Here is a 15,504-nt window from a genome sequence, read left to right on the forward strand (position 1 = left end):
TGTGAGATCTCCTACAGTGGAGAAAGGAGAAAATACCAGTCTCTGCTGTACTGCAATCTCGTCATTTTGGTTTTCAATCTTTTGTGGTTGATAAAGTAATGCCATTCAACACCTAAGCTATTTGGCATATTCAGTGTGTATATGTGTGTGTGTGTGTGTGTGTGTGTGTGTGTGTATGTGTATATATATATATATATATATATATATATATATATATATATATATATGTATACACACACACACACACACACACACACGCATGTATAATGTATAGCCAAATGCTGCATCTCTAATAATTATGCACCTAACTTGTAAGCAGACCCTCTTTACTGTCCTTTGTGGAATGATACTGGATATCAGTGCATCCATGTGATAATTTTCCCATCTGACTGTACTGAGTGATAGGCTTGATGATGGAGAAAAACATTAAGACCACTTAATGCATGCACTGATTTTTTTTTTCTTTAAATTTGATTGAGTTTGATTGCTACTTGTCACATATTTATTTTTAAGCAGTATTTAAATGTAAAATATTTGTCACTGTGTGTAATGTTCTCAGTTACTGTAATCCTAAACATTTATAGTTTGTCATTTTTTGCATTATTTTAGGTTTGATTGTTATAGTAAAAGACTGGGACTTCAAATGTGAGATGTAAATTTGTGGTTATTTTATTTTTCTGCAATGCCCTTTCAAGCTGCTGGACATTTTAACTATATTATATTCTAATTGTTCTAGGGAAGATGCTTTAACAGTATTTTGAGCTGCATCATGTATGATTTTGTGCATGTTTATTAATTTAAAATTTAGTATTTGTGCTAAAATATCATCTAAAATATTTTTTGCCAATGATAAGCATGTTTTAACAACAGATCCTAGTAAATGCTAACTTCATCATTCTAGATGAAATTATTTCCTATATAGTACTCAGTATGCTGTACTGTTAGCAGAACGGTTAATTCTTGAGAAAAACTGTGCAGCTTTGTGAAAGGATTTTGAATGCCTTTCTTACTCTAAAATTTTGAGATAGTATGAAACAGAAAAAATCAGTGAAATATCAAGTTTTTAAATGTTAGCTTTTTTTTAAAACTACTTGCATGCATTTTGGTGCATCACAGTTACACAAACAATTTGTATTATTTTGCATTTATTGGTTTTGTAAAACATGGTGAATTTATTACAATGTTTTGCTTATAGGTATGATGATGATGATGATGATGATGATCAGATCTCTGGTGATAAGGAAAGATATGCAAGGTAGGCACATTTTGTTTACGTTGTTTGCTGGGAACAATGGTGACTACCTCTGTGGTGCAGCTCTTGATGCTGATGAAAAGATGATACCTCTTCAATTAAGAGTTTGTCAAAGCACTGATGAGAAACATGGATGGAGCAGCTAAGGATAAAGGAACATTGTCATTGTATGTATTCTACTGAAGAGTGATTTTTGAGTGGGTGGTGAAAAATTCAGCTTTTTGTTTGATGTGCTTTCAATATGTGGTGGTTGAGAAAAAAAATCTTAACACTGTTTGAAAAAGGAACATGTATTGTCTTAGGAGCTAATTACTGTCTTATTTGTGAGTTATGAAAATCCAAAAGATAAAAATACTGGAATGTAGAAGGGTGTGTATGTCTTCCTGTAAAACTCGCAACTGAAACACAACTAAAAAGTCCAGAGATTGCACAACATGTTTAGAAGATAAAACGATAAATGTAATACCGATAAATGCTTTTGTGTCAATACTGGCACTTCTTCAGATCATTATAAACAAAATACATTCTAAATAAAAAGTATACAGCAACCAATCACAATCAGTAAAAACAGCACATGACATTAGCTTCATTGATAAAAATGCATTTAATTCAAAAACCTAATCCAAACTATTGCCCAGTCAAGAAAAGATGGTCACATGACTGAACAGAACACATTCAGGTTTTAAAGTGCAAATACAATGTTGCCCACAGTGCATTATCTAGCTAAGCCTCGCAACTAAAGATGCGGTTTTAAAGTGACCATTTCATTAAGTCCGTAACTCTTACCTGCTTGTAATTTCATTATCTACCTAAGCTCAGCATCTTCAGTCCTATTAATTAGATCTCCCAACCTTAAATCCTTATAAATGAGTTGAAGCACCAAAAAAATGAGTGTGTCTAGATCCACCTAAAATAATATGCTTAGCTAGGGCATTCCTGTCATCAGTTCTGTTGATCGTATAGATGTGTTCTCTAATGCGATCCCTTTTCCCAACATAAAAACAATGACATATCTTGCACCCAGCTAAGTAACCCAAATTATGACTCGAACAGTCTACTTAATGTAACACTTTAAACTCCATAGTCCGAAAAGGATGTGCAAAGGTATCAGTTCTGTCAGTATTGACACACATTACAAGATCAACAACTAAAAGTGCCATTTCACTTAGATTTCAGATATGTGTCACTCCTATGCAGTCTATTTAGAATGTGTGCATTTTGTTTTTAATGATCTGAAGAAGCACCAGTAATGGCGCAAAAGCACTTATTAGTAATACATTTATTGTTCATCTTCTAGCCATGTTGTGCAGTCTCTGGTCGTTTTTAGTTGTGTATTTAGTTGTGTATTATTTGTGAGTTAGCACAATATTGAGTTACTTACTTTTTCTGAGCTTCATGCAAAAGTTTTACTGTATATAGGCCCCTGATTCAAAATATACTGGCAGTGTTATTGATCCTTATTAGTGCCGACTAGCTGATAACTGTGTTAATTACAGTTTTGTTATCATTAATCCTATGAGAGATTGCATACTGTGCCTTTTTAAGAGAAAGTAGCTATATAGGTTACCATATTCTGTTCTAGCACTTTATTTGTAATCCCTAATGATGGAGCGTGCTTCCTTGAATCAGTTGCATTAATTTTCTTCACACTGAAGTGGGTGACAACAAGAACATTTCTTGATGGGACATGACTTTAGGACAGTCTGAGATACCATGCTTGTCGTACACCAACATATAGGTACGTATGTGTGGATCTGTTTACACACACACACACACACACACACACACACACACACACACACACACACACACTCACTCACTCACTCACTCACTCACTCACATTCATGTACTGTTAATTTTGTTGGTGAGGTCTTTCAAAGTGTGCCACTTTTTGTGAGGAGTTATTTTCATCTGTGGTGAAGTTGGTCGAATTATGCCTGAGACAGTCAACAGATTGAGTGCAGCATAATTGTTTTTTTTTTTTTCATACTAAGGAGATCGAATGGAGCATACTTCAAATTTTTTCCCTTTTTCAGAGTCATGTGACCCTGAAGTTAAGTTCTGGGGTTGAGGACCCCCCATTTAGTAAAAAGAATTGTTTTTGGGTTTGTTGAAAATTGCCAATGTAAAGCTATTGTTAGCATTTGAACACGGTTTGATTTGATACAGCAAATAAGGTAGTGGTTGCTAAAGATATAAGGAAGTAAAAGAATGCTGTCTTTAATTTGTAGTTGGTAGGGAATTATGAAAACTAAGTGGTCCAGTGTCCCTTTTCTACTGCTCAAGTCACTTTCTGTTTTTTTTTTTTTGTGCTGTACAACCATTTCATCATGCAGGACCAGCATAAGATGTATTTTCATGAAATGTTAAATTTTTATGCCATTCCAGTAGCATATCAGTAATACTGTTTGCTGTTAAATGAGATTTGTTATGAGGAGAGTCTTCCTTGTTAATAGCAGAACTAATGACTTTGGGCAGCGTAACACCCTAAACTTTCCAAGACTGCTATCCCCGCCTCTTTTACATAGTCAAGGATTTATACGTTTTTTATTATGTGGTAATTATTTCAAGGTTAGGGGTAATTCTCTTAATTGTTCAACTTTCCTGTCATTCCCTTCATCCTGTGGTCATTGATTCAAGTAAGAAATTTACCTTTTTACACTTTTTGGGCTATTTTACTCGTGGTTTTCTCTGTCCTAGGCTTCAAGGTATTTTAGAGTTAGACTTGTTTATGGTTATTTTACTTTAGTGGTGTTGATTCTTGGAAATAAATAGCAAGGCCTTTAGAAAATGCGTGGTCATAAAATTTCTCCACATGGCAGTCATCTCCTTGGTGTTTATTACATGGGAGAAGAACATAGCACATGTTCTTTGTATTTCACTGTGGCATTCATCACATTTGGGTTATCTGCTTGCAGTAGCCCTCAGTCGGCCTGAGTATCAAAGTCTTGGGTCCTGCGTCGGTTGCTGTCTCATCTTCCATGACGTCAGGTAGTCAGGGGTATAAAGCATGCAGCCAATGCCATTACATCAGTCTTTCTTCCCGTGCGGTGCCAGAAGCAGAAGCAGTTTGCAAGTGCCGCTTGGCCAACTCCTAAAATTTTTGTTTTCAAGTTTCAGAACTGAAGTCTACAGCTAAAGCTAAGTACCCCGTTGGGGAAACCTTTTTCTTGCTCTAAACCGATGTCAGTAAAAGTCAGTAATTGTATTTCTTGTGGAAAGCAAATACCTCACAAAGATTTTCATTCGTACTGTATTCCTTGTCTAGGCCCTGACCATGACGTACCTTGCTGTTGGTTTTGTGCCTTATTTAAGCAACAAACTATTCATCGTCTGTATATTTACCCTTCAAAATATTTTGGTACTCTGTTCAATTATCCAGATATGACTTTGGTAAGTCATCCAACTACTGACATTCCGAAAAAACGCAAAGATAAAGACAGAGACAGGCCACCTAGGTCCAAAGCTGCCGATGATGCTTTTCCTAAGCCAGTTCGCCGGTACTCAGTGAGGTGCTTTCGCAGCCCCTGATACCCACTACTTTAGATTTGCAGGCCTCTACTGAGACCCGTTCGGAGTCCGGTATGCCGCGAGATGCTTCAACTGTGGAACCCGCAGATGTCTCTACCTTGGATGGCTCCAGAGCCGCTGTTCAGGCACCGGCTTCTGAGGGTGTATTCAGCCCTACTGTCTTGCATATTAAACCAACACCATCTTCTTCTTCTTCAAGGCCTAAAACTCGAACTATGCCTAGAAACTTGATGCCCAGACCACATGGTTAGGCCTCTATGCCTAAAAAACAAATGATAAGAATGATTGAAGATCTTATTACTTTAATCCGGGGAAGCCAACCTTCCCCCTCTAAGAGACCTAGGACTGAGTTTGCTTATGATACTTCTGACCAGGATTCTGAAATTTATGTTTCCTCTGATGACCAGGATTTACCCTTATCCATCTATGAGGATTCTGATGCTGAGGACTGTATTCCCTCTGCCACCCCACCCCCAGAGGATTTCTCTTTTGGTGAAAACTTGCATATTCTCGGTGAGCATTTTTGTTGGGAAAGTCAGGATTTCTCTGATTCTAAAAAGAGGCTTAGGGATTTCTTACTCCTGCCCCAGCACAGGCCTTTAGATATACCTCCTGTACTGGACATTGTTGATGATGCCTTTTTGGAATCTAGCATGGCCCCTGACTCTTTACCTCCTGCTTCCAGAAAACCTGATCGATATTACAGGGTTCCTGACTCTCACAAGTTCCTTTTCAAAAATCCTACTGCGGATCCTGAAACCGTTTCACAGGGACCCAAGGACATTAAAGCTACTACTGCCAAAAATCCTACCCCCTCTGATAGAGACTCCAGGTCGCAGTATAGATGGGGTAAGAAGGTATACACTTCTGCAACTTTGGCAATTAGGGCCTTGAATTGCCAGTTTCATATATTTAAGTATCAGCTGCATATTGTTGAATTGTTTAAAAAGAAAATTATGTTGATTCCTGATTGTGCTGAAAAATAAGGATTTGCAGGATTTAATGCATTCTGCTGAACAAGTTGGTAGAGGCATCTTGCAGGGCTGTGGTAACTGGGTCTGTACTTAGAAGGCATGCTTGGCTTAAAGAGCAATCCTTGCCAGATCATGTTAAAGCGACATTACTGGATGCTCCCTTCAATCTGGACCGACTGTTTGGCAGCAAGGCAGAAGAAGCTCTTAAAAAGGTGGAGGAAAAAGCTAAATCTATGCAAACTGTTAAAGATTTTTTACAAGTACAACCTCCAAGATTTAGTAGGCATTGGCCTTCTAAGATTTGGTCCTTTCCTGCCTCTTCCAGACCTTCTCAGTCCAAATCCAGATCCAGCAGAGCACCCAGGCTTCAGTCCCAGGGGACGCACAGGACTAAGCAGTGGGGGGGACCTCCACTTCCAAATGTGGGAGTAATAAAACTCTCCCCTATGGTAAACTGTCTCAATGACTTCTTTTTAAAACTTCCAAGCACTTCTCAACTGACTGCCCCTTTGGGGGGAAATATTGCACTTCATGCAAAGAACTGGGGACTCATTACCCAGGACAAATGGGTTTTAAATATCGTGTCCCAAAGATACAGATTGCATTTCCACACGTTACCAACTCCAAGCGGTTGGCCGGATCTACCTCCATATCAGTGAGCCGAGGCCCAAAAGCAAGTACTGTCTCTCTTAAGCATAGGGGCTATTCAATTGGTACCAGAAGAAGAAAAGGGACAAGGTTTCTACTAGAGATTTTTCCCAGTATCCAGAAAAGACAATTCATGACGTCTTATCCTGGACCTGCCTACTCTAAACACCTTTTTTGTTAATTCCAAAATTCAAGATGCTGACTCTTCACCAGTTGCTTTCTATGCTAATCAAAGATGCCTGGTTGGCAACACTAAATTTAAAGAAAGCATACCTGCACATCCCAATCAGGGAATCTTGCAGAAGATACCTATGCTTCAAAGCAGGCTACACGCACTATCAGTTCTCTGCACAGCCCTTTGGCTTATCTACTGCACCCAGGGTATTTACAAAGTGCCTAGCTCCAGTCACTGCCTTTTGCAGGCAAAGAAATATTCAAATATACCAATACCTGGACGATTGTCTAATTCAGGCAGAACACCAGGATATACTTTTGAATCATCTGGCTTTTGTACAAAGGGTGCTAGTTTGTCTGGGGTACACCATAAACAAAAGAAATCACACCTGGTACCCTGTCAACAAATTATATTCCTGGGAGCAAGCTTGAATACAACTTCCCAGATGGCTTTCCTCACGCCAGAGAAACAAATTCACTTGACAGCCTACTTCAAACAAGTGGCCACAAAAACCTACAAGGCAAATACTACAAGCCTTGGGGTTCATGGCCTCCTGCATTCTTCTAATTCCATATGCAAGACTGCATATGAGGAAACTACAATGGTATCTAAAACGCCTATGGTGTCAACATTCCCAGGGTCTAGAAGCAATGATTCCTATCAGTCCATGTCTACGCCTAGAGTTCCTTTGGTGGGCAGAGGCCTGCCACCAAAACAAGGGACTACCATTCACACTAACCCCTGCCGCCCAAACCCTAACAGACGCATCAGACTATGCATGGGGGGGGGGGGGCACATCTGGCAGGGAAGTGCATTCAGGGCAAATGGAACCCAATTCACATGCACCTTCACATCATTCATAAAGAAATGTTAGCTGTACAGAATGCTCTGACAGCCTTCTAGGACCACATTCCTCCAGGACAATTAATGGTAAAGATGGACAACACCACTGTTATGTGGGACATAAACAAGTAGGAGGTACACGTTCTTACCGCCTCTGCAGACTAGCCATGGCATTGGGGAACACAGCCTTGTGCTACCAAGTGCATCTACAAGCTCAATTCCTGCCAGAAAAACTAAATACACTGACAGACTAACTAAGCAGAAACCTCATGGACCCACACTAGTGGAAACTGGAACCAAGGATTTTCAACATGTTGACAAGCAAATGGGAGAGCCCAGATACAGACTTGTTTGCCTCCCCCCAGAACTATCAGTTGGAAAAACTTTGCGCAAAGGGCTCTCCACAGACAAGCTTGAAAAGTGGATGCTCTTTCCTTCAGCTGGAAAATCAGTTTATGCATTTCCTCCTCAGCCTCTGCTCTCCAGAGTATTACTAAAGGTCAAACAAGACAAACCAAAGATGATTTTGATTGCACCAGCCTAGCCACACCAACACTGGTACCCGCTCCTGCACAGTGTGTCACTGCTGGCTCCATGGCACCTGCCTCAGGCTCCTACTGTGCTGTCTCAGCAAGAGAACCAGATTCTGCACCCTCAGCTTCATACACTGAACCTAGCAACCTGCCTAATTTCCTAAGCTCTCCTTTACCATCCCTCAGTAAACCAGTGATGGATGTCATTTTATAAGCAAGAGGGCCTAGTTCTAGAAAATCTTATGCTGAAAAATGGAAAACATTCTGTGCCTGCAACCAATCTCAAGGGATGAGCACAGCAGTGCTCAATTTACCTCAGATTTTACAATACTTAACTGAGATGCTTCACAAGGGCCTGTCCTTTTCTCAATAAAAATTCACACCTCAGCCATTTCAGCTCATTATAACACAGAACCTCCCCTCTTCTCTCATCCACTGCTCAAGCAGTTCCTCAGAGGGGCCAAAAATTTAAGACCACCCAGGAGAGCTCCAGCTCCAGCCTGGGACCTTAACTTTGTATTGGAGAAACTCACCCTTCCTCCTTTCGAGCCAACTGCTACTGCAGATTTAAAATTCTTAAAATTCCTTTCTTGGAAAACAGCTTCCCTTTTAGCCATCACTTCAGCAAGAAGGGTATCAGAATTACAGGCCCTTATGTCAGTGGAGCCTTTCATCATCTTTCATGCGGACAGTGTGTCCCACAGGACCAGTCCCTCTTTCATGCCAAAGGTGGGTATCCAGTGTGCGAAAAATAGAAAAAGGATTCAAGTGTAAAATAAAACTTGAAATAGAAACACACACTTGAAGGAAATCAGGTCCAGCCTCTGCAAAACTCCAATCCGTTTATTCCACAAAGAGACAGTCCAATTTTAACGCCACACATACAAGTACGTTTTCGATTCGTGTTCTTCTTCAGAAAATCAAAGACAAATACACTAAAAGAAGAACCACTCCTTTTATACACAAAGTATGCCATTAATTAGTTAATCAACTAGGATATTTAACCAATTTAAGGTTTTTAACTCTTAAATACCTGAAAATGCTTTCTTTCAGCTGTACCAAACTCATTTTATGAAATATTCAGTATCTAAATTTATAAAAATACTTTATATTATATGAGTTTTACATACAAACATATTACAAATTTTCTGACGCAATTCATTTCATCATTTATAATAAATATTAAATAAAATTCAATTTATATTCAATTTATATTAGTTTATGTTATTTTATATTATACTCTGGCGCCATCTGGTGTTGCAAGTGACACAGACCTGATGTTAAAAACACATAATATTTATACAATTATACTTTCTCATAAATATACATGAACTTTATAATAGGAATGAATGTAAAATCTATATTACTTTCTCCCAAGTATACATGATCATCATCTTTCATGCGGACAGTGTGTCCCACAGGACCAGTCCCTCTTTCATGCCAAAGGTGGGTATCCAGTGTGGCCTTTAATCAGTCCATTCATTTGCCAACCTTCTTTTCTAATCCACAGAACAAAGGGGGATGGATACTGCAGTCCTTAGATGTGCACAGACAACTTATATATGGACAGGACTAAACCTCAAGGAAATCTGAACAACTGATGGTGGCAATTGCTGCAGAGACAGAGGGGAAGGCTATTTCAAAGCAAACCATTTCCAAATGGATAGGCCATTGCATTCATTTCTGCTATAAGCACCATGGAAAACCTATCCCACAGGGGATCAGACCCCACTCAACCAGGGCTGCATCTACCTCTACCTCTGCAGCCTTTCTCAGAGACATACCTACCAGGGACATCCTAGAAGCTGCTACCTGGAGTTCTGTACATACTTTCACCAAGCATTACCATTTGCCAATTTTCTCTAAATCCAGAGCTGGCTTTGCCACTGCAGTTTTGCAGGGCCTTATAGCTGGTCCTAATGCTATCTAAATTCCTCCTCCCATCCTTAGCTTTGGGAATCTACCCAAATGTAATGACTGCAACAGTGAAACATGAAGAACATAGTACAGTTGTGTACACTTACCATAAAAGTAGATGTTCGAGTGTATTCACTGTTGCAGTTTTGGTTACCCTCCCTCCAGCCCCCTGACTTCTTTTGGCTATACCTCTTCTCTCCTTTTCAATGCTTAAAAGCTTTTTGGTGTATTTGCTTTTTTGTTTGAGGTGTAATATTGTATATTTATAGATTTAATTGCTTCCCATTAGGGGGCCACCTGACATCTTGGGCAAGAAAAACTGATGTAATGACGTTGGCTGCATGTTTTATACCCCTGATGACCTGACGTCATGGAAGAAGAGACAGCAACCGACGTAGGACCCAAGACATTGTTAATCAGGCCAACTGAGGGCTACTGCAAGCAGATATCCCAAGTGTAATGACTGCAACAGTTAATACACTCGAACATCTACATTTATGGCAAGTGTACACAACTGTACTTTCTCACTAAATCCTTTCAAGGCTTTTTGCCTCAAGGTATTAAGAGCTGTGCAGTCTGACAATGTGGCAGTGGTTTGGTATATCAGCAAGTGAGACAACTCACTCAAGCCCCCACATCAAGAAGCAGTAGACGTGTAGGAATGGACTGAGTCACTGGATTACATTATGTTTACAAGCCACGTTCTGTGAGAAGCCATTTCTTTAGTGGACAGACTTTGTTGCTTTCTGATGCTTCAAAAGTGGTCCTCAATCTGTCAGTGGTACAGAAACTGTTCTTTTAGTCTGGGTGTAGGCCCTACTACAACCATTTTACTCCCACTCCTCCCCCCCCCAACCAACACCAAATGCAGCAATTTATTTTCTCTGATTTCTCCTCCAGGGGACTGTCTCAGGGATGCTGCCATTCAAAAATTGCCTCAAGATCTCCACCTCCCCAAGATGTCTTCTTATTTTGAAGATCATCCAGATTACCAGACCAAACAAGAACACATTAACTTTCATAACTTAATTTTCAGCTCTACGGGTTTGGTTTCCCTTACTCAAGCATCATCTTCTAATAAGACACTCTAAAGCTAATCCCATTTTTCTGGCAAGTCCCATCCATATCTCCACTTCTTACAACTACCTGCATGGTTTCTCCACTTCCATTAATGACCAGAGAACCCTGCATTACTCCTCTTAAGGTAATTTAGATCAACACTTCTACCCAGAAAACAAACACTAAAAGTATGCAAAAAGAAAAAAAAAAGTAAACATACTTTTAAATTTGGTTTATATTTTCACTTCTCTGGTTTTCCTTTTGGGTTGGCAACAGCTCCACTTCTGTTTGCAATTGGCTACTTCAGAGACTGCTGTTCCTTCTCCAGCTGCCTCCTCTCTTCTAAAATTAACAGAGAAAACAAAGGAAGATAGAGACAAGAAAGAAGAAGTAAATTGAGAATAAAAAAGAGAGACAGGAAAAAATAACGTGTCTCCCTTCAGTGACTCTTCTTTCCTTCCTTGAAAGCATCGGAACTGGTGCCTCCTTGGCTCTGGTCTCCATATTTACCAGTGTCCAGACCTGGATCGCACCTCATTGGTTCCTACTGAAATACCTAGCCCCTTTTTAGCAGTGGTTTCAGCTTCAGGTCAGTTCCACTCTCCATTCATGACAGTCGCACTGGAGCCTGAGTTTTCTCTGAAGCCATTCCCCCACAAGATCCAAACTTCTCCCTTTTCGATCTAGGAGGTGTCTTTGTAGTTATCCAAACCCATCAAGCCTTCATTCTGGGCTTCCTTTAAGTCTGCTAAATCTACTAAAGACCATCAAGGAAATATAAATGGATGTATATCAGGTCATGATAACCTTTTTAAACACTCAAGTGGATTTTGTGAGTCATTCCCTCTTCTGTTCCTAGAGGGTTGGCCCTGTCCCTTTGGTTTTATCAATATCTGGTCTTCCATTGGGCCAATTGCCAGCACTGCTGCCCTTGGTTCTAACAGTTAGCTATTCTACCCACAGGTCAGTGCTGACAGCCTGGCTACTATTTAATTTCTTCTTTGATGTACTAGACTCTAATTTCTGTGGTTGTGATTGTCATTGTTGCAACCATACGTCTAATATTTTATTTTGTCTTTTGTCAGGTATGTCATGTTTTTTATGTAGGCAAAACAAATCGACTTCTGAAAGATAGAATATTAGAACATAATAGAGAAATCCGTAATCCAAAGCTGAATAATGCTTTAGCAAACCATGATGTTCATCGTGTTTCACTGTTGCAGTCATTACACTTGGGTTATCCTGCTGGCAGGCTACCTGCAGTCGGCCTGAATTCCAAAGTTCTGGTCCAGCGTTGGTTGCTGTTGCCTGTTCCCTGACGTCAGTGCGCCAGGGGGTATATAAGCTACAGCTGATGCCATTTTCTTCAGTCTTTCTTGCTGCGCAGTGCCCGAAGCAAAAGCAGTTCGCAAGTGCCGGTCGGCTGACTCCTGAGATTTTCAAAATTGAATTTCAGATCCGAAGTCTTCAATAAAGCTAAGTACCCTGTTGGGGAAACTTTTTCTTGCTCCAGACCGATGTCAGTAAAAGTTAACAACTGTATTTCTTGTGGGAAGCAAATACCTCATAAGGATTTTCATTCGTACTGTATTCCTTGCCTAGGCCCTGACCACGACGTTGCTAGTTGTCAGTTTTGTGCTAGATTCAACCAAAGCACTATTAAGCGTCTGTTCGATTTTGCTTTGCATTACTTTGTCCGAAGGTTTAACTATATAATGCCGTCAGAACAACCGACGACCGGAATTCATAAAAAACGCAAGGACAAAGAAAAGGACAGGCATCCGATGTCCAAAACCGACGAAGAAGCCTCTTCTAGGTCAGTCGCCGGTTCTCAGTGAGGCGCTTTCGCAGCCCCTGACACCCACTACCTCAGAGCCACAGGCCGCCTCTGACTCCCACGTGGAGACAACTAGGCCTCTAAAAACTCAAGGTTTTGTGCCTACGGAAACTATCCCCTCAGATGGGTCTGGAGCCGCTGAGCAGGCATCAGCTTCTGAGGGTGTTTTCAGACCTACACAGCTTACTATCAAGACCACTTCAGCAGCCAAGGCAATGTCTAAAACACCTTTAAAGACAAAGAAACAAGTACAGCACTCTCCTGGACAGTCATCCATGCCTAAGAAACAGATGCTTAAAATGGCTGAGGACCTAATTACTTTGATCAGGGGTTCCCATCCCCCTCCTGATAAAAGGCCTAGGCAAGACACTGACTACGACTCTTCTGACCAGGTTTCTATATCTTCTGATTCCTCTTCAGAACAGGGATATTCCTTCCTCCCTATAAGGACTCTGATGCTGAAGAATCTATCTCTTCAGCCTCTCCTCCTGAGGACTACTCTTTTGGGGAAAACCTGCACATCATGAGGGAACATTTCCACTGGGAGAGCCAGGATTATTCAGAATCCAAGAAAAGGCTCAGAGACTTTCTTTTATTGCCTCAGCACAGGCCTCTGGCTATCCCTCCTGTGCTAGATATTGTTGATGATGTCTTTTCTGAATCCAGTTTATCTCCTGATTCTTTACCTGCTAAGCCAAATAGGTACTACAGGGTTCCAGATTCACATAAATTTCTTTATAAAAACCCTGCTGCTGATCCAGAAATACTTTCTCAGGGCCCCAGAAGGGTCAAGGCGTCCACTGCAAAAAACCCTGTTCCCTCTGATAGGGATTCTAGAGCACTGGACAGATGGGGGAAAAAGTTTACACCTCTGCTACTTCAGCTGTAAGGGCTTTAAATTGCCAGTTTCACATGCTTAAATATCAACAATACCTAATGTCTCTGCTAAAACAGAAAATGCTTACAACCTTACAACCTCTGAATGTCCTGAAAACAAGGAAATGCAGGACTTATTGCATGCAGCTGAGCAAGTGGGAAAGCATACCTTGCAGTGTGGTTTTGATTCACTAGAGCAGGGGTGTCCAACCTTTTCACTTGCAGGGGCCGCATTGAGTCAACAGAAATCGTCTTGGGGCCGCATGTAAAATATACCATATAATTAACTGTATCGCTGTCGTGGTCGACCAAAGTCAACCCCCTGGCTGTATTGAAGGTGAATTTGAACAATGAATAAATGCATAATATTTGCCCTAAAATTCAAATTCTCATTCTAATTCTTAAAATAACAGTTAACTCTAACATCTTAGTTTATTTGTAAAAAAAAAAAGAAAAAGAAAAAGAAAATTAACAGGTACGAACCCTTCAATTTGCATGAGATCATACCTCTGATTTTGCTGGTTTCTTAAAGATGTCCATATGTTGTCGAAAGCGCTCATGTATTCTTCTGATGTCCTTCAAGGATGCATCTGCAGTCCTAACATATGGGTTGTCCTGCCTCAGGCAGCCCTTCGGTCGGCCGGATTCCAAAGTCTGGGTCCGGCCTCGGCTGATGTCGCACTTCACCCGACGTCATAGCTGCTAGGGTATAAAGGCATCAGCCGACGCCATTTTCCTCAGTCTTTCTTGCCGCGCGGTGCCCGAAGCAGAAGCTGTTCGCAAGTGCCGGTCAGTCAGATCCAGAGATTTCTACTACCGAAGACTTCTAAAAAAGCTAAGTACCCCGTTGGGGACTCTTTCTTGCCTCAGCCGATGTCAGACAAAGTAAATAATTGTTTAACTTGTGGGAAACAAATACCTCATAAGGATTTCCACTCTTACTGCCTTCCTTGCTTAGGCCCAGACCACGACGTATCAGCTTGTCTAGCCTGTGCTTCCTTCAACCGACGGACGCTTAGACGTCGGTCGGAGTTTGCTGAGGAGTTTTTTGGTCCCGCTTTTGCTTATAAAATGCCGTCGGAGACTCCGACTACACAATTAGCTAAAAATCGCAAGGAAAAGGACCGACACTCGCGGTCCGCGGTTTCGGCTGAAACCACGGTTAGGCCAACCGCGAGTGTCTCTGTTTCGGCTGAAACCGAGTCCTCGGTTCTTCCTTCGGCCGAAAGCTTGCCTCCGATAACCGAGGCCTCACAGAGCATGGCTGAATCTGCTACTGAAATTACTGCTACTGAAGCAGGCACCCAGGATTTGTCAGACACTATTCCTTTAGACATTTCTTCCCCTGCACGTGGGGCTGCTAGACCCCCTGCTTCTATGTCTATCAAGGCCTTTGTCAGGGCTAAAGCAGCTAAATCTTCTAAGGCCTTACCTACTAAAGCTCCTTCACACAGACCTACCTCTAGTTCCCAGATACTCAGCCTGGCTGAGGATCTCATTTCTTTGATCAGGGGATCCCAACCTCACCCAGACAGGGCCTGTCAACCTCCTCCAGATAAGAGGCCTAGGACTGAACCCCCTGAGCCTGTCTCTACAGACTATTCTTCAGATGACTCAGATATTTCAGACCATCAGGAAGGTCCATATTCTCCTTATGAGGATTCTGATGCAGAAGACTCCATCCCTTCTGCTTCTCCTCCTGAAGAATTTTCTTTTGGGGAGACCTTACATTCTATGAGGGAACACTTCCAATGGCAGGGCCAGGATTTTTCAGATTCAAGGAAAAGGCTAAGGACTTTTTTACACTTACCACAACATAGGCCTTTAGCCATTCCTCCAGTACTATCAGTTGTTGATGA

At 41.1% G+C, this 15,504-nt stretch overlaps 1 protein-coding gene across 4 annotated transcripts in view; it reads left to right on the plus strand.

The window, feature by feature from the left end:
* ARNT2 (aryl hydrocarbon receptor nuclear translocator 2) overlaps positions 1-15,504 on the plus strand; it is a 2,296,360-nt gene that overhangs the window by 210,229 nt on the left and 2,070,627 nt on the right. For 3 of the 4 annotated variants that reach the window (XM_044077930.1, XM_044077931.1, XM_044077932.1), the window contains exon 4: positions 1,196-1,255. The exons of the other annotated variant lie outside the window; for it this stretch is intronic. In XM_044077930.1, the coding sequence (XP_043933865.1) occupies positions 1,196-1,255 (60 nt within the window). The remainder of the gene's footprint in view (positions 1-1,195; positions 1,256-15,504) is intronic. 4 annotated transcript variants of the gene reach the window in all.

This window comes from Protopterus annectens, chromosome 7.part0 (genome assembly GCF_019279795.1).
Source record: "Protopterus annectens isolate FY-2018-M chromosome 7.part0, PAN1.0, whole genome shotgun sequence".
In the NCBI taxonomy this organism is placed as follows: Eukaryota; Metazoa; Chordata; order Ceratodontiformes; family Protopteridae; genus Protopterus; species Protopterus annectens.